This window comes from Rhamphochromis sp. 'chilingali', assembly GCF_963969265.1.
Source record: "Rhamphochromis sp. 'chilingali' genome assembly, chromosome: 7".
NCBI classification, from domain to species: domain Eukaryota; kingdom Metazoa; phylum Chordata; class Actinopteri; order Cichliformes; family Cichlidae; genus Rhamphochromis; species Rhamphochromis sp. 'chilingali'.
Genome location: NC_137934.1, coordinates 4,939,461 through 4,960,642, shown reverse-complemented (window position 1 = coordinate 4,960,642; position 21,182 = coordinate 4,939,461). Strand labels below are relative to the sequence as shown.

At 39.4% G+C, this 21,182-nt stretch overlaps 1 protein-coding gene across 1 annotated transcript in view; it reads left to right on the top strand.

Annotated features, from left to right (window-relative positions):
* The window catches only part of cerk (ceramide kinase), a 53,139-nt gene that overhangs the window by 10,340 nt on the left and 21,617 nt on the right, over positions 1-21,182 (top strand). The window contains exons 2-6 of the mRNA XM_080887579.1: positions 5,864-5,992; positions 7,374-7,496; positions 9,808-9,933; positions 10,607-10,673; positions 16,451-16,596. Coding sequence (XP_080743705.1) covers positions 5,864-5,992; positions 7,374-7,496; positions 9,808-9,933; positions 10,607-10,673; positions 16,451-16,596 — 591 coding nt within the window. The remainder of the gene's footprint in view (positions 1-5,863; positions 5,993-7,373; positions 7,497-9,807; positions 9,934-10,606; positions 10,674-16,450; positions 16,597-21,182) is intronic.

Here is a 21,182-nt window from a genome sequence, read left to right as displayed (position 1 = left end):
CAGTAATCCGTGCTCTTTTTGACAAAATCCTGCACCTGGGTGATAGTCGTGGGTGGAAAAGACACTATTTTACCCACACTTGGGCCTATTTATATAGTAATCCATCTTACTATTAAGGAAGTGGAGATTCTAATAAAATAAGTCACGGATTTAAGTGCATAAGTGCATTTACAGTATCAAATTTGTATACATGAAGTCACAAAGTTTGGGGTGTCGTACACATCACTACGTGACGAAGGGGAAAGAGAGGGACTACCAAGCACTTTTCGGCTGGTAGAGAGACGGGAGCAGTCGAGTGAGGATGATCTACCAATTGCAAGGTCAGTCGATTGATCCTGTCCTACCGGTCCATACCATGTGCAAGATACTAAATCACAGGTTGCTCCTGATCCATCTAGAAAAAAACCCAATGCATATGTGTGTGACTTAGTAAGACTTGTAATAGGAAGTGTTTTGAGAAGTCAGCTTGAGTAGAAAAAGCGCTGTGCAAATACCTGTCCATTTACCATACGTCATCAGCCAGTTCTTGCAACTACCTAGATTTTTCTAGGCATGGGAATTAAAACCATAGCTTATGAATGCAACAGTTACACAAGCAATGTTCGTGCTTGTGTAATTGTTGTCTTCACTGCAGAAGGGTGTGGACAGAAGCATGAGAAACCTGCCTTGTCCGATTTAAAACCAAAGCATGCATTGGTATGTGAAAGTGTATTAAAAGAAGTGTCTGGATTAAGAGTTTTACTTCCTGGTGGGGGAAAAAAAAAAGCCTAAATAATTGGAACGAGCATGAGAGAGACTGTAGGGTGATGGTGTTGACCAAAGTGGTTTCCATTCGGGGGAATCCGGACTGTTATGATGTGACTCAAGCAGTCACATGAAAAATCTGTTTTTGTTTTTGAACTTTTTTCAGAGTGAATAATCGCTCTTTGGGTAAACTGATCAAATCTGCTAGAAGTCTTATAACAGAGTTACAAGTTCAAAAAATCCACATAACATTTAGTATACAATCCTGTCTGACAACTTCAGGGATGGTGTAAAAAGTCTTCAGACTGGTCTTGCCTTTTAATAGTGTTCCCTTTTGCATCGCAGGTGTTAATTCATCTCACGTGGGTTGAGTGGAAACTAGTGGCAGCCGAGGCCCTGAGGATATGAATGTTTCTGGCTCAGTAGAGAAAGGCACTAACGGTGCCTGAGCCGGGGATTACACGCACACTTGGGGCAAAGCAGCGCACTGCCATTGCCAGGGTTTGAGGTTCAGAGTTAGATGGCAGGGTTGGAGAACTGCTCATTATGTTTCTCCTGATCCACACTGCATGTGAGTGTGTCTTTGAACTTGGCCTTGATCCCATGCCAGTTAAGCTGCCCGCTCCCTTGTTGGGAAAAAGAAGCCTGAGCAAATACCTAAGAGCTTATTTACAGTTGGCTAGCAAAATGCACATAGTACAAAAGTATGATCATGTCGATTTCTCGGTGGAAGGAGGACTAAACCAAGTTAAAACCAAATAGAAACAGACAGAGCTCAGTCGACAGGTACATCAGGTTAAGTTTGTTTATTTGGTTCTAACAGCAGAAAAGAGAACTCTGTACGTAAACACACAAAGAGAGTGTTAAAAACCAGTCAACATCGTCCTTATTCGTGCTTCTTTGTTCCTTATTGTTTTAGCATTCTTCCTCTTTTTCTAGATGAATCTGCTTTTCTACCAATCAGCATTCAACCTGTATACACTGTGTCACGATATACTGTCTAGCTTTTAGGAGTTCAAGGGAAACTCGGAACAGGTCAAGACCTTTAACATGTGATCAGGGACAAACAATTCTGCCACTGGGCAGGTTTTTAAAAAAATGGGCAAAAGGTCAAGGAAGCTCCAAGAGTCACTTAACAACCATCCAAGCATGGCAAAAGTAACTGACAGATGTCAGTAATTAGCTTTACAAATGTTCAAAGTGATTAAATAAAAGGCTGCAGGAACATTAATATTCCCTTTCAGAGTTCTTAGGTATCAGTGTAGCAATGAAAACAAACATCTGAATTCTCTCCTTCGTGTGCAGGATTTCTAGTTATTGGGCAAAAAAAAAGACTCTTTTCCCTCCAGTTCCTGAAAAGCTGACTTTTTGCAGATAGCAGACCTCTTCGGTTTGCTGTAGCACACTGAGCCCTGTGGTATGAATAGGCAGCACACACATGGCTGACTACCAGTGCCAAGATTCTTTTCAAGCACAAAGAAAAGTATGTCAGAGCAGAGAGGATCTGCCTTGTATGGCCGAGGGCTTAGCATGTAGCTTAGGGACCGCACTGAGCTAAAAAGTGGAGAATTTATGTGGGGGTATGTGCTCTGTGTATGTGGTGAAGCGATTATTGTGTCCTTGTGTGTGCATATCTGAGGATGTGTGTATGTGCCAGGGTTATTAGAGCAGTGTTAGAATTCGGGAATGCTAGCCATTGTTTCCAGTTTCTTCCCCAACTAGGTTCACTGGGGTGTCGGTTTTGTTTGTTTCTTGTGTTAATTTGACCAAGTGGTTCAGAGGAACACCCTGACTGTTTTGTGTGGCAACGGCTGTGAATGCTCATGTATATGTTGTATTTTTGTTTTGTATTTTAAATAAATTTGCATAGATTTCAGCGAACCTGTTTTCTTTCACTTTTCCCTCTCACTCTGGGGTATTGTGTGTAGAATTTTTAGGGTGAAAATGAATTTGATCCAATGAATCTAGAATACGGTGGCAACATGACAAAATGTGGAACAAGTAAAACACTGTGAATATTTTACGGATGCACTGTGAAAAGATAGTATCATGAGTGTGGTTGTTGGGGGGTTTTGGCGGGGGGTGCCTTTGGGGGAATTGATTTGCCTACTTCTTTGAAGATATCATATGTTTAATGTTTTGTTTTGGATTCAGGCCTGGGAGCTTAGGATGATACGTATGTAAATGTGTAAAATACAAGATAAGATTTTTCTGATTATATTTCTCAGAGTTTTAGACACAATTCAGGCACAAGATTGGTACTGAGATATAAAACAAAGTGCAAATTCAGAATTTCACAATGAATTATCTGGAACCTGTTACAGCTGTTTATCTTTGCCTTATGTTATTATCACTATCATCATCATCATCACCAGTCACAGAGTGTGGCCGCTGAGGTACATGGTGCTTAAACCAATGCTCTGCTGGCTCAATAACTGCAGAGTTCCAAACCACCTCCGACATTCAGATCAGCACAAAAACTGCACCGGGACCATCATGGTATAGCAGCTCCTAAAACTGCAGTGTGTCGGTGGCCAATTACTTTTGTCCATATAGTTTATGTAAAAACATCCAAATTTTCTAGCACGTTCTGATCTGAATATATTGTGTTGAAATTTCTGCTTATGTGAACTGAAAGCTTTGAATTGAAAATTGTAAATCTAGTGGTTGATTTGTATGATACATGGACAACCAAACGAATTTTGGCGTACAGGCCAGAGCTCCAGTTTAACAGTTTAAAAATGGAATATAAAACTTTTGGTATTTTAATTCAATACCAACAATCGGTTTGGCAGGAGAACTAGGTGCTATTTTTCAAATAGTTTTTTTTCCTGAAATAAAGCCATTACCCACATGGCCATAACTCTTCTTCCTATTTGTCAAAGTGTGAATATCGATGGCCATAAAGTTATTCATGCCTGCATGGCGTATCATCTTTATTTGAAAAAGAAATGAAATCCTATTCCCTCAGAGTCCCAGGGGAGAAATAATATGTCATGCTTCCCTCCCATCCATTTCACCATATCAGCTGAATAAATTTGTAGGAGAGACTGGAATGCCTGTATGTGACGCAGTTGAACAGGTCACTTAAAACTCAATGCAAGTAATATTGTCCTTCCATAGTACAAAAGTGCACAGCTGAATTTGTTCTGCTAGTAGCCATGCTCGGGATTTGAATATTTAAATAATGAAATGGTTCAAAGGGAAATTTGTCTCGTCAGGCCTGGCAATATTTAGGCATCAAATTCCCAGCACTGGGTTCCACCTTCTTAAAATGATTTTTAAGGATTATATTGCATTGTCTGTCACAAGTGTGTTCACATTAGTAAGGATGTGAAGATGGATGAATGCATTACCAACAAATCCTTTAACACCACTTTTCAACGCAGGGTTCTTTAATGTCACTTAGGAGCCCTTCAAGTCAGCTGAGCTGCCCCGTCTTGTTACTGCCAGGAGGTACCAGGTCACACTGTGCTCAGAAAATTTTGTTAAACCTCATTCTCACGCTTATGGGGGACATTAACAAAGGGATGTATTTTCTTCCCAAACACTCACAACCTCTTGGGACATGACAGTGTTATTCCCATTCATTTTGCTCCTTGTGAAATGAATTCCAGGCTGCTGTTCTGAATTTGGATACAGTATCCAACAGTTTTGACATTTTAGAGGGAAATCTAAGCTTACTGATTTATTTGTTTGTTTATTTTTGCAGTGGGAAATGAAAACAACCCACTGATGTATGATTACAAGTTATCAGGCTTACATCTGAAAACATTTCTGTACTTGGAAATAAAGAGAAAAATTAGCAAGTATACAGAGTGATTTATCCAGCATGCTTATTCACTCCCCTTTTAAGTCTGTTTTAGTCTCCACCAGTTTATAGAGAGGATAAAAGATGACTCGGGTTATTGACTCAAGCACTTTGTTCATTTCCACAGTGGAATAAGACGAGTTGAATGGCAGTATTATCAGCTAATGCTGGCAATGGATAATGAACCTGCTTTGCAAGGTGTATCCATGATGTACCTGGAGATTGAATGGAATGCTAATGTGGTTACCAAAAATTAGTCTTCTGACAAAATGTAACTCAAACCCAGGATGCACAACCTCAGGTCTTACTGCCTGAGGTAATTTAAATGAGTGAGTAATATAAAAGTGCAGTCCTATGCATTTTTCATAAATGACGCAATTTGCTATAGATACCAAATGCGCTGATGTGTTTGTTTCTCCTCTAAATTTGAGTGAATATACAGGACATTTACATCAAACAAACTAGAATTTCTTCGAGGAGACAGAAACGGTTACATTCTTTGTTCTAATTTCTGATCATCAGAGGACAGACGTGGCACCTGTGGCATGCTCGTTGCTTGGTGGGGTCCTGTTATGGATGTTCAGGCTGAGGCTTGTTGTTTTGTCCATCTTTGTTTTTTTTATATATATAATGAGACACAACATGAGGCTGCATGCTTGTTGACTTCCAACTTGTCAGTCACAAGTTGCTGAACAATGAGGTCTTCGTTTGTGACTCACATGGGGACCACGGTTTGCAGTGTGGACTTCATGCTATGTTTCAGTGCAGATTGGGATTGGCCACTTGAGGCTTGGTGAGACAGCCTCAAGAAGCCAGTAAGGGAAATGCTGCTGTTTCCAGATATTCCCAGTTAGCCATTTGGATACATCTGGCTGTTTAGCTGCTAAATGCTCTAATTTCTTAACCAGCTACTAACTTCAGTTGCTTGGTGCTGGGCAGGGAGCATACAATAGGCTTATCATGGCTTTCTGACAAAACACCTGCATGTTACATCGGTAAACGGGGCTGATAAGAGCAACAATAAAGGGAGTGGAGAATAAAACTAAAATATCGATGTGCCACATTCTCAACGGTGTAGAGGGGAATTGCAGTTGAATGATTATTCTTTGTCAGCTTGGCTCAGAGTGACCCCTTCCACAGACCACTTAGTTTCAGGATCTATTGTCCATATGAAGAAAAAAAAAAGATACCGATTACTGGAGATTTATAGATTACAGCATGCATCACGAATGCTTTTGTGTATAGTTTTGTGTGCTTTGGTCATTGTGGAATGGAGTGAACTAAAAGAGCCATTTCATGTCATTTCAGTACACAGCTATTCTGTTGAGGTGTGTGAAATAGTTGCTGTCCGCAAGACAGAAGACGATGACCAAGACGCTGCACAGACTGGGAAACATCAAAAAAAGACAAAACAGCTGTATCGCTATGCATTCACAGGTATGACATTTACAGAAGCATTTCATTATCACTAGTTTTATAAAAGTTATGCAAAGCCCAAAGTAAAAAATGTAGCATTTTTGTCTTTAAAAACCCGCATCAGTATCTATCCTATGTCTCAGTCTTATTAAAGTAAAAACTAAACTGATAAAGTAGCCACTTTAACCTCTGTTGCTTCTTCCAACAACTGAACCTGAGGCCAGTCTATATCAATGTCGCCTTGAATTTCCTGTAGTATGTTAATGCTACATTGCAGTTGCACTTTGGTTAAGCGTGCCAAGAGGCTGTGTGTAGTGCCACAAGTCGCAAGTGATGTGACACTGGGAATAAGCCTGTAGACAGCTCCATAGTCAGAAAGTAATGCATTAACAAGAGAGTCCCTCACAGCTTAGCAGACTGGGTCTAAGATGGCAGCATGCCAGCGACTTTGGGGCTAATGCTTGATTTGGAGCCATTAGATTATATCCAAACAAGATCGGATTTACATTATGTATCGCAGCCAAATGTTAAAAATTACCTCACTAATGTGAGCGTTTACTGGCAATGAAGTGCGTCGAGTCTGACACGACTGCATTTCCACAGTCTGTGGAAACTTGGCTTCAAAGACGCACCCCATCACTTACATCCTGATTATGTAACATATTAAAGGATAATTTTGCACCCACTCTGAGCGTCTCTTTGCATACCCCATGGTGAGTATGAGGTACGGTTAGCGATTTGGACAGCACAACTTTCCTGAAAAGTTAACTTTTCTATCTGATGAAGAAAATGCTTAGTGTGATAATTTCACTTTGAAATGCTTAGCGAGTGAATCTGCTGTCAAAGTGCTTAGTGAGTGAATTTTTCCTTCTTAATGTAAATATTTCAGTAATGTTCCTAGCAGGATATTATGGGACTCTGTCTCTACTTTGTGTGTGTGTCTGATTATGAGCACAGCCCTGTTTCATTTAGGAAACTAATTTCTTCATGCTTTCATTTCTATTTCATTTCTTTCATTTTAAAGGATTATTCTATTCTATTCTATTTCTGACATAAGCGCATATCTGAATAATCTGTGTGTTAAGGATAAAGCCCAGGTTTATTCTCAGGGCAAGCCCCCACTGTGCCAAAGCCAGGTAATATGGTAAATGACAAAAGTAGGAATTGTTAAAAATACCTGCCTACTAAATAAACTATAGGTCACAAGCGATCTGGGTATTTTATGATTATGACTTTAAGCAAGGCAAAATGATGTGAAAAGAAGACATTATCAGAGGCTTTGTTTAGCACATTTGGAGGCATTTGTCTGATAAGATGGTCTATGGGAATGATAAAAGCATCTTTCGTCTCTGATTTTTGTTGATAAGTGGTCTCTGGAGTGTTCTGTTTTGTTTCTTTACAGTTTCCTATGTGCGAAGGACACAACAGCACCAGTGGCGGTGTAGTGAGGTCACCTTTCACTGTGACAACCAGGCACTCTGCGAGGAGTGGGTCCAAGTTACAAATGAGCAGCTGTCACTACTCAGTATGTGTCATCTGATGTTCTGTAAAAGATATGGGTTTGTACTTTGTACTTGATGTACTGACCCGACGCACCATGAAAGTTGTATTTTAGCTAAGTGCACGCGGTCATTAAGGTCCACTCTTACTGGAAGCGGTGTATTAGAAGGTTGGCACGGTGGTTAGCACTGTTGCCTCACAGCAAGAAGGTCCTGAGTTCAGTTCCACCATCAGGGGTCTTTCTGTGTGGAGTTCTTCTCCCCATGTTTGAGTGGGTTCTCTCCGGGTACTCCGGCTTCCTCACATAGTCCAAAGACATGCAGTTAGTTATGATAGGTTAACTGGAAACTCTAAATTCCCTATAGTTGTGAGGGCGAATGGTTGTCTGTCTGTAAGTGTTAGCCTGTGACTAATGATTTTTGAATTTTAATTTAGAAATAGGGCTGCCACAAACGATTATTTTGATAGTCGACTAGTCACAGATTATTTTTGTGATTAGTCGACTAATCAGATCGTGCATCCATTGGACGTAAAACGTACATCTTATTGCACCAGCATGCGTCTGCACTTATATAATTATCATTAGCTTACAGCTTTAAGTGTTTAGGGTATGTGCTAACTAAAAATAAAGACAAGATGAGAGTTTATTAAATTTTAATGACATTTGCAGATTGTTTCGATGGAGTTTAATCTGCTTGACGTTTATTCAGCTGTGTAAAAACTATAACTTTAATCTCAGCCAAACCGATTTAATCAGGAACAAATAAAATACTAAAAAAAGCCAAACAATATTATTTTTAAGTTCTCCAAGTGACTTATATATCATGTTTAACCTGAGTAGCGAAAGACGGTGGTGGGTTTGAAAACGATTTGCCGGGAGTCCGGTGTTCTCACGGGCTCTAGTGAGCCTTGCCCCCGGCTAGCTATCGAGCTAGTGGGTAACAGACATCTCTGAAAACGTTGGAGCGCTTTTGAAAGTATGCGGTGTCTTGATAAACTGAGCAGATATTTGAGGTTTACACAGCTACATTCTCGCCTGAAAACATGTTAATCGTTTATTTTGTGACCCAGAAAGAATAATAAGAGTAATATTAAAACTAAATAGCTGCCGCCATTGTTGACAACTGAGCTGGGCCGCGCTATGAATTCTGGGACACAGCTTCTTCTTCTTCGGGGTTTAACGGCAGCTGGCATCCTTGTACATGCAGTGCTGCCATCTTCTGTTTCAGTCCGATATTACACTCTTAAATACTACTACTTATTCCTGCGTCTTTTGTGATCTTACAAAGCGTCAAACGATGCGTCGACTATTAAGTTAGTCGTCCACGATTTTAATAGTCGACGTAATCGTGACTGGCCGACTAATCGTGGCAGCCCTATTTAGAAATATTAAATAAAAATAATAAAAATAATTAGGATAGCTAATGGGCGGTCCTACAGTAAAAGAGAATGGCATATACAGTATATAACTAAAAACGAACATAGCAGCACATTATCCATCAACATGTTTACAAAATAATTAGCTTGCTAAATGTAATGTTTTTTGTGTACTAACAGATTACATGGTGATGCAAAGTTACTAGACTATTATTCAAGCATATTGAGTTTGCATTTTATTTTTCACCTGAGTGCAAAATGCTCTCTTATGCTCTGGGTTTAATAAGCATCACATGATTAGGCTGTACAGAATTTAGTGTTTAACTAACATGCTGAAATAAGAGTGGAAGGTGGGTTTAAGCCATTTAAAATGGTCCTCTTAGTCCCATTTCACTTGGCAGGATGAATCGATTCAAGGTAATTAACCACTTTCATTTTGAATAAGTCGCTGCATCTTCAGTAGTATTAGTCACACACCTTTACATCGCCCATTTACAATCCATTTATGTAATCTAATGGAACTTTTGTCTTATTGCCAAACAATATGGCACCCTATATTTCTTTGTACTCATTTAACACTTGATCCAAATCCATTCATTTTCACTTTGAGCATCCCATGTATCTTAGTTTGTTGTCCTAAATGCACTCCTCCACAACAGCCATAAACAAGCCATTTAGTATTCTCCATCGCAGCTCTTTGTAGGTTTATCACCGAATGATGCAGTGCCTCTGAATTGCTTTGCACTCCTCCTACAGTCAGTAGACACACCATTTATTTCTTGAGCGGCATGTTTTTGGGACAAGTCAGGTTGACTGAGCATTTTGAGAAAGGTCTCTGGTTAATGAAAACTTCATCAAGCTTTTGTCAGCTGGACATTTGTTTCAAAAAAAAAAAAAAAAAAAAAAAGGTAAACTACACATTTTAAAAGATGATCTCATGCCCCTCCCTGTTTTTGCAGCCAATCGACCAAAGAGCCTTCTGGTATACATCAATCCATTCGGTGGAAAGCGTCGTGGGAAACGTATTTACGAGCAGAAGGTGGCCCCAATGTTTCGCCTTGCCGGCATTGCGACCACTGTGATTGGTGAGTCCCTATCAGTAGCATTCCTCAACATTTAAATAAAAAATGAGTCTTGATGGTTGCCATATAGATCTCCACTGCCACTGTGGCCTCTCGTGGGGACTGGAGAGGCTTGCAAGGATATGATTTGGCTTATAGTGCCATTAATCATGCCACCACCTTAATGGAAGCTGTGATAGTTGATAAGCTCGGGTATCCAAACACATCTATTATTCAATAAGTGTTTGTTACAGCTACACATAGTCTGGGGTATTGATGGTCCATCAGAGGGACCGCTATTCACCTTGGGCTTCCTACAGCTGCTGTAGGTTACAGGATTGTGTGTGTGTTGCTATTATATGCCTGGTAAACAGAATTACTGTTGAAATATTGTTTTTGGTTTTATAGGCTCATTTTGCTTGCTAGTATACAGTAGCTGAATTAGGTTGAGGTTTTTTTTGGGGGGGGGGGGGGGGGGGGGTTGCCAGCACACTTATGCCTCTTCTGACCATTAATCTGCTCGATAGGTTCCAGTGAATGTTTCAAAGGTGAAGTACTTTCCTTGTCTTGTATTTCAAAATGCATGTAATAGAGTGCTTGTTCTACCAGTCAAGCCACAAAGTGCCTAGTTATTTTGTCAGTATATTCCCTTTCATTGAATGCCTACTAATGCTTGCCATTTGATTTGTTTCCATAGTTACAGAGCGTGCCAATCATGCTGAAGACCACTTGAAAACAGAGGCCAATCTAGATAAATATGACGGGTAGGTACTTAAGCTAGGTAGCTCTTGCTTTTAGGCTTTGAAAACTGGTTCTTCACCGGGACATGAACTTGACTCTTCTTTGTTTGCTCGTACTTTAATAAAGCTACTGAGAAACTCGGCCATAGTTTGTATTAACCTCTGCTGTATTGCAGTCTGTGTTGTGACCGATTACGGATACAAAGTTCTTTGTGTTTCTCATATTTAACAACGGGAAAATATTCTGATCATCTTAATCACTAACCTTCTTTGTCAGGACATTTCTTAAATCTCTCTATGCCACAATAAATGCTTACAAAGAAAATTTATTGGTTTATAATAATAATAATAAAAGAAGATTAAACTGAGTAGATGTTGGATGTAAGTGCTCTAAAAGCACTCCAATGTAAGATTAACGGTTTGTAGCCATGTTAACTCTTTGAGATATAAAGCTTAAAAACACATCAGTCTGGTGGTTTATATTGGTAGCTGTTGATGCTGTTTCTTTTGTAGAATGGGGGTTGTTATGTTGCCGGCATATCTATTGTTGTTGGGAACGTTCAGTTTAGTTTGGTGTTATGGTAAGACTTGAAATTGTTCAAAAGGTTTGGTGCTGTTGTGTCCTAGCGTGACAGGAAATGATAAAAATGAAAGGTTCTTTCCTTTCGTGTTTTCATTACTGGCCCGTTTCAAGGTTATTCTAGATAACTAAAATTAAACTGAAAACTAAATATAAGTGTGAAAAAACACTTTGCAAAGAAAAAGGAGATTGAGACATATCCATTAATTCAAAACTCTACCGTGGTAATGATCCATAACTCAGTTTTAATGTTCAAAGCCTGGGTCATACACTGGTAGGTAGGGTCTAAAAACTCCAACAAGCCAATCTTAAAGGTTGCTTTTAAACAGTGAGGCAGGGAACAAAGGGGAGGATGGCTGTATATATGCTAGGTGGCTAATTAGCTGGTAGGAAATGTATCTGGCTGAAATATTCACAGGAAAATGGGAACAAAGAAAGGAGGTGGAACAAGCAACATTAAAAGCAGGGGATTAATTTCAAAATAAAAGTGATTAAATGGATGTGTATGGTCACAAGATGAACATTCATTATGTGGGCACAAACCTCTTGTCTGATCTAATTTCACAGTCATGAAAGTTGAGCTTTTTTGCAAGTGGAGTAACACATTTTCTACAATTACTGACAAGTAGGGCTGCCACAAACGATTATTTTGATAGTTGAGTAGTCACTGATTATTTTTGGGATTAGTCAACTAATCAGATCATGCATCCATTGGATGTAAAACGTACAGCTTGTTGCACCAGCAGCATCTGCTCTTATATAACTATCATTAGCTTACAGCTTTAAGTGTTTAAGGTATGTACTAACTAAAAATAAAGACAAGATGATAGTTTATTAAATTTTAATGACATTTGCAGATTGTTTCGATGGAGTTTAATCTGCTTGACGTTTATTCAGCTGTGTAAAAACTATAACTTTAATCTCAGCCAAACCAATTTAATCAGGAACAAATAAAATACAAAAAAAAAAACAAACAATATAATTTTTAAGTTATCTAAGTGACTTATATATCATGTTTAACCTGAGTAGCAAAAGACGGCAGTGGGTTTGAAAACGATTTGCCGGGAGTCCGGTGTTTTCACGGCTCTAGTGAGCCTTGCCCCCGGCTAGCTATCGACCTAGTGGGTAACAGACGTCTCCGAAAACGTCGGCGCGCTTTTGAAAATATGTGGTGTCTTGATAAACTGAGCAGATGTTTGAGGTTTACACAGCTACATTCTCACCTGAAAATATGTTAATCGTTTATTTTGTAACCCAGAAAGAATAATAAGAGTAATATTAAAACTAACTAGCTGCCGCCATTGTTGACAACTGAGCTGGGCCGCGCTATGAATTCTGGGACACAGCTTCTTCTTCTTCGGGGTTTAACGGCAGCTGGCATCCTTGTACATGCAGTGCTGCCATCTTCTGTTTCAGTCCGATATTACACTCTTAAATACTACTACTTATTCCTGCGTCTTTTGGGATCTTACAAAGCATCAAACGATGCGTCGACTATTAAATTAGTCGTCGACGATTTTAATAGTCGACGTAATCGTGACTAGTTGACTAATCGTGGCAGCCCTACTGACCACTGATCCAGTGTCTATGATGATGTTAATGTAAAATGAAGTGGTCAAAAGTCACAATGAAGCAATATCACTAGTAAGTTTTACTGGAATTTCAACATTTTCTATAGTTTTTTTTAATATATATATTTGTCTGTTTCTATATCTAAATCCTGACAATAAATGAAGGTTTTCAGCTCAAACTGTACATGAAGCTGCTCAGGTCTGTGATCCAAAGTTGGCATTCAATGGCAAAATACAGTTTATCATGGAATATAAAGGGTCTCCTACTTTCCAGCTGAGTTCCCCGTTGTTTCCAGCTCCTATTCATCAGCTATTCATTCTCCCAGAGCAGGGTTAGAGTCCATTATGGTTTTACTCTGCAGCTCATATGATTTATAGATTTATAGATGAGTTGGACTTGAGAAGCTGTTATGTCTGATAGAACAGTGTGATATTCTTATTTACTGGCCTTGCACAGTTGGGCCTCCTCTTCAGTGATGTTTTTGTCAGTTCTCCAGCTGTGTAGTTATTTTCCCTCTAGCATGTGTGTGTCATTTCAAGTACATGTAACACAAGTCATTACGTGACATCCAGTCGATCTTCCCGGATGACCAGCAATCTGTGTATTAGAAGAGTCATGACTAGAGCTGGGCGATATGAGATTTTTTCATATCACGATATGTTTTTTTCATTTCAGGCGATAACGATATCTATCACGATATGAGCCAAATAACTATATTTGTAAGATTTAAATGTGCCGTTGCTCACAAGTAAAATGTGAAATAATCAGCAGCTTGTTTTTATTTAAATATTTATTTCCCATAATAAGTTCAACAGGGTAGATGTACTTAAGGAACATGAGACTTTTTCAGATAAATAAAGGCAAATATTGCAAACTACACAAAAGGCAGCCGCTAAAGCGTTTAAGTTTCAAAATAGAACAAACGAAACAGACTAAATTGTCAATTCCACTTAGAAACAAAATATTAATTCTAAAAATAAATCTTAGTTTGTTTTACAGAAGAACAGACAAAACTGACTAACTTTTGTCAATATCAAATAAACTGAGAACTAAAAGGAAATTCTCAATCTCTCCTTGTTGTATAGCTTAGCTTTTCAAACAGTTTTAACAGTTACTTTAGTCTGACAAAAGCCGAATGACGAATTAGCGCTTCCAGTCAGAGACTGAGGCTACGTCCACACGTACACGGGTATTTTTGAAAACTGAGATTTTCCGTTTTCGTTTTAAAAAATAATCCCGTCCACACATAAAGGCAGAAATGAAGGAAAACGCTGCTATGAACATGCCAAAGCAGCAGGTGGCGCTAGATTCCTAACCGTGCAGAAATGTTGGCCAATCAGAAGTCTAGAAGCCTCGGTGGGAAAAAGGAAACAAAGCTGGGGCATAGAAGCAGAACCGAGTTGTGTGTGTGGAGGGACAGTAACTGTGTGTATATGTAAGCATTTACAGTGGGGCAAAAAAGTATTTAGTCAGCCACTGATTGTGCAAGTTCCCCCACTTAAAATGATGACAGAGGTCAGTAATTTGCACCAGAGGTACACTTCAACTGTGAGAGACAGAATGTGAAAAAAAAAATCCATGAATCCACATGGTAGGATTTGTAAAGAATTTATTCGTAAATTAGGGTGGAAAATAAGTATTTGGTCACCTCAAACAAGGAAAATCTCTGGCTCTCACAGACCTGTAACGTCTTCTGTAAGAAGCTTTTCTGTCCCCCACTCGTTACCTGTATGAATGGCACTTGTTTGAACTCATCATCTGTATAAAAGACACCTGTCCACAGCCTCAAACAGTCAGACTCCAAACTCCGCCATGGCCAAGACCAAAGAGCTTTCGAAGGACACCAGGAAAAGTATTGTAGACCTGCACCAGACTGGGAAGAGTGAATCTACAATAGGCAAGCAGCTTGGTGTGAAAAAATCAACTGTGGGAGCAATCATCAGAAAATGGAAGACATACAAGACCACTGATAATCTCCCTCGATCTGGGGCTCCACGCAAGATCTCATCCCGTGGGGTCAAAATGATCATGAGAACGGTGAGCAAAGATCCCAGAACCACACGGGGGGACCTGGTGAATGACCTGCAGAGAGCTGGGACCAAAGTAACAAAGGTCACCATCAGTAACACACTACAACGGCAGGGAATCAAATCCCGCAGTGCCAGACGTGTTCCGCTGCTGAAGCCAGTGCATGTCCAGGCCCGTCTGAAGTTTGCCAGAGAGCACATGGATGATACAGCAGAGGATTGGGAGAATGTCATGTGGTCAGATGAAACCAAAGTAGAACTTTTTGGTATAAACTCAACTCGTCGTGTTTGGAGGAAGAAGAATACTGAGTTGCATCCCAAGAACACCATACCTACTGTGAAGCATGGGGGTGGAAACATCATGCTATGGGGCTGTTTTTCTGCCAAGGGGACAGGACGACTGATCCGTGTTAAGGACAGAATGAATGGGGCCATGTATCGTGAGATTTTGAGCCAAAACCTCCTTCCATCAGTGAGAACGAGGCTGGGTCTTCCAACATGACAATGATCCGAAACACACTGCCCGGGCAACAAAGGAGTGGCTCCGTAAGAAGCATTTGAAAGTCCTGGAGTGGCCTAGCCAGTCTCCAGACCTCAACCCCATAGAAAATCTGTGGCGGGAGTTGAAAGTCCGTGTTGCTCGGCGACAGCCCCAAAACATCACTGCTCTCGAGAAGATCTGCATGGAGGAATGGGCCAAAATACCAGCTACTGTGTGTGCAAACCTGGTAAAGACCTATAGTAAACGTTTGACCTCTGTTATTGCCAACAAAGGTTATGTTACAAAGTATTGAGTTGTATTTTTGTTATTGACCAAATACTTATTTTCCACCCTGATTTACGAATAAATTCTTTACAAATCCTACCATGTGGATTCATGGATTTTTTTTCTTTCACATTCTGTCTCTCACAGTTGAAGTGTACCTCTGGTGCAAATTACTGACCTCTGTCATCATTTTAGGTGGGGGAACTTGCACAATCGGTGGCTGACTAAATACTTTTTTGCCCCACTGTAAACACTGCAGAGAGTAGAATTAACAGTAACAGTATTGTAGAAATTCATTTCACCGAAACAATAACGTGGCGCACAGTGTGACGCATGCACCAGTTTATTGTATTTCCAGACTTGCTTTCGGCACAATTTACAGTGCACGCTACTCTGTTTTTTGTCAGACTTGAAATAGCCGAAATACCTTCACACTACGGAACTTCTATGGCTCTTCCGTTCGACAATCTCTCCGGCATTGGAACCATCATCTGTTTTCTCTTCTGTCACGCTCGGTTGATTTTTCTAGTCGGCGCACTCATTTCCTCCATTACGCGCTGGCTGCTTCCCAAACAAACACACGTGCGGCGTGGCACTTGTGCTGTACGTAACAAGTCACGCGACGTGACGCTGCGGCTGTGATTGGTTCGACTCTGCGCTACTTGATTTGGATTGGCTGACCCTTTTTTTTTTTTTTTTTTTTTTAAGGGGACAAGAGCGGCGAGGTCTATCGCGATAGCTTAATTTCTCTATCGAGTAAAAGTTATATCGCGATACATATCGTTATCGTTCTATCGCCCAGCTCTAGTCATGACACAAACACTTACTGAATTGTTGATTTCATTTTTCTGCCAAGGGTGGTGTGTGTTGGTGGAGATGGGATGTTCAGTGAGGTCCTTCACGGGCTGGTTGCCAGGACGCAAAATGACCACGGTGTTGACCAGAACCAACCGGATGCTGAATTGGTGCCATGTTCTTTACGGATAGGAATCATTCCTGCAGGTGAGCTTTGGGAATCATGTCATTATGAAAAATGCGTGGGAAATCTGCTCTATATGTATTGTACAGACAGAGTGGCATCAGTCTCTTCAGTCTCTTATTTTTCACAAAATAAATATTTGAAATGAAATTAGACTTTTCCAGTGAAGTTTATGTAATAAAAAAAAGTTAAACTTTAATTTTAAAAAAATGCAAATATTGACAGAAGACATTTTTACTAACTCATCACTAACTTATGCTCCATTGAAGTTTGAGCTACATTTTGATAAAATAATGTCGCCTTTATTATTTAGAAATGTATTAAAATCAGTGGAGCAGCGGTTAGCACTGTCACTTCACGGCAAGAAGGCTGGGATAGAATCCACTGACTGGGGCCTCTGATATGTGACTTCTTCCCACAGTCCAAAGACATGCATGTTATAGGTAGCCAACTTTTTGTATGTTTTAGTACTAGCAACCTATTCAGGATGTGTCCTGCCTCTTCCCCACCATTGCTAAGATGGGCTCGATCTACTCTGTAACCCTGGATTGAATAAGATGTTTTTAAAAAGAGCGGATGGATGTCACTTTCTAGTCTGTTTTTTCTGGGGGGTTTTTCTTCTGTTTTTTTTGTTTTTCTTTTTGATGGAAAAACTACAAAATCACAGGTAAACACCAACTTCTGAAGTCAAGGTCTTCTTTTTAAAACCTGCAACTTTACAATCTTTGCAGCACAAACCTTTGTAGAACATAACGCCCCGAGACATTGTGATTAGCCTACACAATTTTTATTTTTTGTTCTCAAATGAAAAATCCATGTTTTTTTTATGTTCTGTCTACACATGACATAACCCACAGCTGAATGAACTGAGGTCACACTTGTTTTTTCTCTGCTGTCAGAAATCAATTGTGACTCTTTCATAAGGTCCTGCTGTCTCAAATAACTGAGTTACAGCAAGTTGGATGATGGATGGTTATGATTTTTTTTAAATAAAATTGGACTGAAGTAGTCCTACAGTTAAAAGAAAAGTCTTAAATGCATTAAATCGCACCAGAACATGATTTAGAGTCTAATTGCGATAACTTCACACTCTCTCATCCCAGGTTTCTGAGTTAAAAGCAATGATCTCTATGGCAACAGGGTAGGAGCTCCCAACAGGGGCCTGCAGAGGGTCAATCAGTCCAAGTGCCATAAATGGAAACGTGCTGAGTGACATTTTTAAATCTTTAATTTTCATGAGGATAGAGATACAGTGCATGAGGCTATCCTGTGCACAGCTTGATGTTAATGACATAGGTTTTTAAAAAGCTGCTGGGCACGCAGTAAGTGATTTTTAGGCCACTTACAAGCACAATTTGGACTTTTGTCATTTTACACAAGCAGATAAATTAAAATTTTAAGTGTGTAATTTCCACTTTTTTCTAAAATTTCTGGTATATATTGAATGAATGTCTGTCACTGGCTGAGATAACACAATGGTGTTGGGGCCCATGGCTACCTGGTGAAAGCATTTGTTTACATGTTTGAACCATTACTGAGTGGGTAGTTGACCCGTGGGCTAAAGTTAAAAGGAATTGGTTGTAAAGTTGTTTGTGGAATTACCACTGAACTTTCAATCAAATGTTCTTTTTTTTTTAACATATCTGCTGGACAGTTGTTGTTTTTTTGTTTGTTTTTGTTTCATTTCTTATGAAGAAAACATGCATCATACTTTAAAAATCACACCCATTGCTACACATACATGTTTTGCATACTGAGTATCACCTTCCTACCCACTCATCCTGCACATTTTATTGCACTACTTTTCTATCGATGTTTCTTTTTTCTTTTCTTTTCTTTTTTTTTTTTGCTAGCAGATGGAACTCACAAGGTCATTCAATACAAAGTCAGAGCTATAAACTGCTTTTCCTCTGGTGTGGGTGAAACTCAGCTGTACTCTGTCTCCATGCCTGAATTAATTTATTAACTCATTCACTGCCATTGACGTCTATAGCCGTCAATTGCAGTGAATGAGTCAATGGGTTTAACTCATTCACTGCCAATGGCTGGCAGTGAATGAGTTAATGTGGTCATATGTAACACCCTATATGCACAGGAAAGGTAGTTTCCTAACACCAGTGAAGATGCTGTATATTTCAGCATTGAGCCGTGGCTTTCTAATACTTCCTCTAGAGTCGAACATTAGATTTTTGGGGAGTAAACAAAAAGTTCTCATAAAATCCAATAAAAGGAACAGACTTGATTGCAGTGGTGCAGGGTGACTTATACAGAAAAGCAAAGAGAGATGATGAATATCCAAAAAGAATAATAGATCTTAAACCACTAACATATAGCGTTTCATGATTTAGTTCAGCCTCTCTTTTATTCTTTTATTTATGCTGCACACTGCATGGAAATTTTGAGCTTTCTGCATGCCTTCCTGGTTGAAGAATTTAAAAATATTATTACTATTATACTTAAAATATTTACCATTAGCTGACAAGGATGATTGAAGAAGAAATGTATTAAAACCATTCCTTTAGTAGCTATACCACACATCTTAGTACACATAAAACTGTAAAGTACTGAACATAACCACTGTTATACTGCAGAAAAATGTTCCCCATGACTGTTATATGGGTTTTATTATTGCTGCTGGTGTGTAAGGTTAAGTTCAGCGTAATGCTTTACATACTGTTTAATTGTAGTAATGCATTATATTCTATAAAAAGTGTTTGTAGTGGCTTCATGTGAGGACCTCATATCTCTAATAAGAATCAGAATACTTTAATAATCCCCAAGGACGTTATGTGTAATAAGTCCAGAAAAACACAACTGCTGTTAAAGTATATTGAAATGTATAAATAACAAAACGGCTAAATAAAAAAAGCCTTGAGCATTGGGTGACATGGTTAACTGTCAGTATCTACTGAAGGATTAAAAATATTAATGAAAAATTAGTTAAACAGCTGGTTACACTTAACTGTCGTTCAGTCAACTAAGTGATTTCAGAGTTACTAAATCTAAAAGTGTACTTGAAGTCTGCAGCTGGTCAACCTGCCTATTAATAAAAAAAAGTTTTCTAAATCCTCTACATCAAACATGTCAGTGGTTAACGAGAGGAAACTTGTTTGTTACTGTAATAAATGCATAGATCATAACTGATCTCAGCCCGCGGGGACCAGAGACGAGCAGTTTGTCTTGCTAGTCTCAGATAATTCTCCCATCACAGACTAGATGTTTATCCTTAATGTGCAACAGAACAACCAGAAAAAGTTGCTGGTCTCTCAGCCTGCTCAGCTCCAGCCCTTTAACACCAGGTAGTGGACACACCCATGAAATGTACATATAATACAGATTCAAGTGAAATCCGAATTAAGCAGAGTTAATCCTGCTTCCTGAGACAAAAGCCCAACAACATGACAGTAATTTAAACAGTGGATGCAAAAGGGGCAAACTTATGAGACAGAACACTGTTTGAGATGAAAGAATAGAGATTGAATTTACTTGAGTTTTAACTGATGACTATTTATAGATTTCACTGGACAAGCAGTCCTTCCCTTGCTTGCCCTGATGGGACACTGCTGCTTTATTGTGCTAACTGTAGTATGAACTAACTACAGTTGGGTGTCAGCATCTATCTCAACTGAACACTTAATTTGTTCATTTAGTTTTCTTTGCTACTGGAAACATTTTCAGGTAACACAAATTAGACAATTTTTATTTAAAAACAAACAAATATTTTAAATCAAAGGTCTGCTTTTTTTGGTTTGAGGCTGTTTTTAAGATACTGCCAGTGCAGCCATGAATATATTCATGTACTGAGGATTGAAACAGCTAAAATATCCTTTTTGGAGCAGCTCTTAAAAGCATCTAGCGTCCATTGTTTTCCCAGAGACAAAGATGATCTAACTGCTGAGATGATTTTACTGGCAAGACAGTTTTAGGGGAAACACATAAAAAATGGAGCATCTCCACTGAGGATTTGCCTTGCGACAGTTTATGCTCTCTCCTCAGAATATGCCAGCAAGCTATTGTGGTTGAGCAACTTAAGGGGAATAAAACATTGAAGATCTGAGCACTAAACATCATTGAAGATCTGTGTGCAGCAGTTATATTCATTCAAAGTCAGCTGGCTTTTACGGAGTAGCTTTAGAAGACTGAAATGGCACATGTCACCTTTTTTATGCTCAGCAAAATAGCAGGCAGTGCAGGGCTGTCAGGAGCAATCGGAAAGTGTTTCGGATGTGATTATGAAGCTCGGAGGGGAAGAAGCAAAGGCCAGATAAGTGATATTCATAGAAAGTCAGAAAAAGCAAGAGAGGGAGCTCATCTTCATACTCATCTGTGTCCGCTACTGAATGACAGGCCTGATCTTCCCTGTCACGCTTCTGTGAGCCAGCTCAAAACATCACTGGTTAGATTTCACTCTCCTCTCTTTGCTCTCTTGCTCGCGCTCTCTGTCTTTCATCAGTGGCAGTAGGTCTATATTACCACTTGAGGATGATCAAAGTAGGGCAGATAGGTCTGAAATTACACCATGTGGTGCAGAAAGAGAGATACTGGCTGATTACCTCTCAAGTTGAAAGATTTAATGTCAAACTCAACATTTCTCACAAAGCGGGGATGC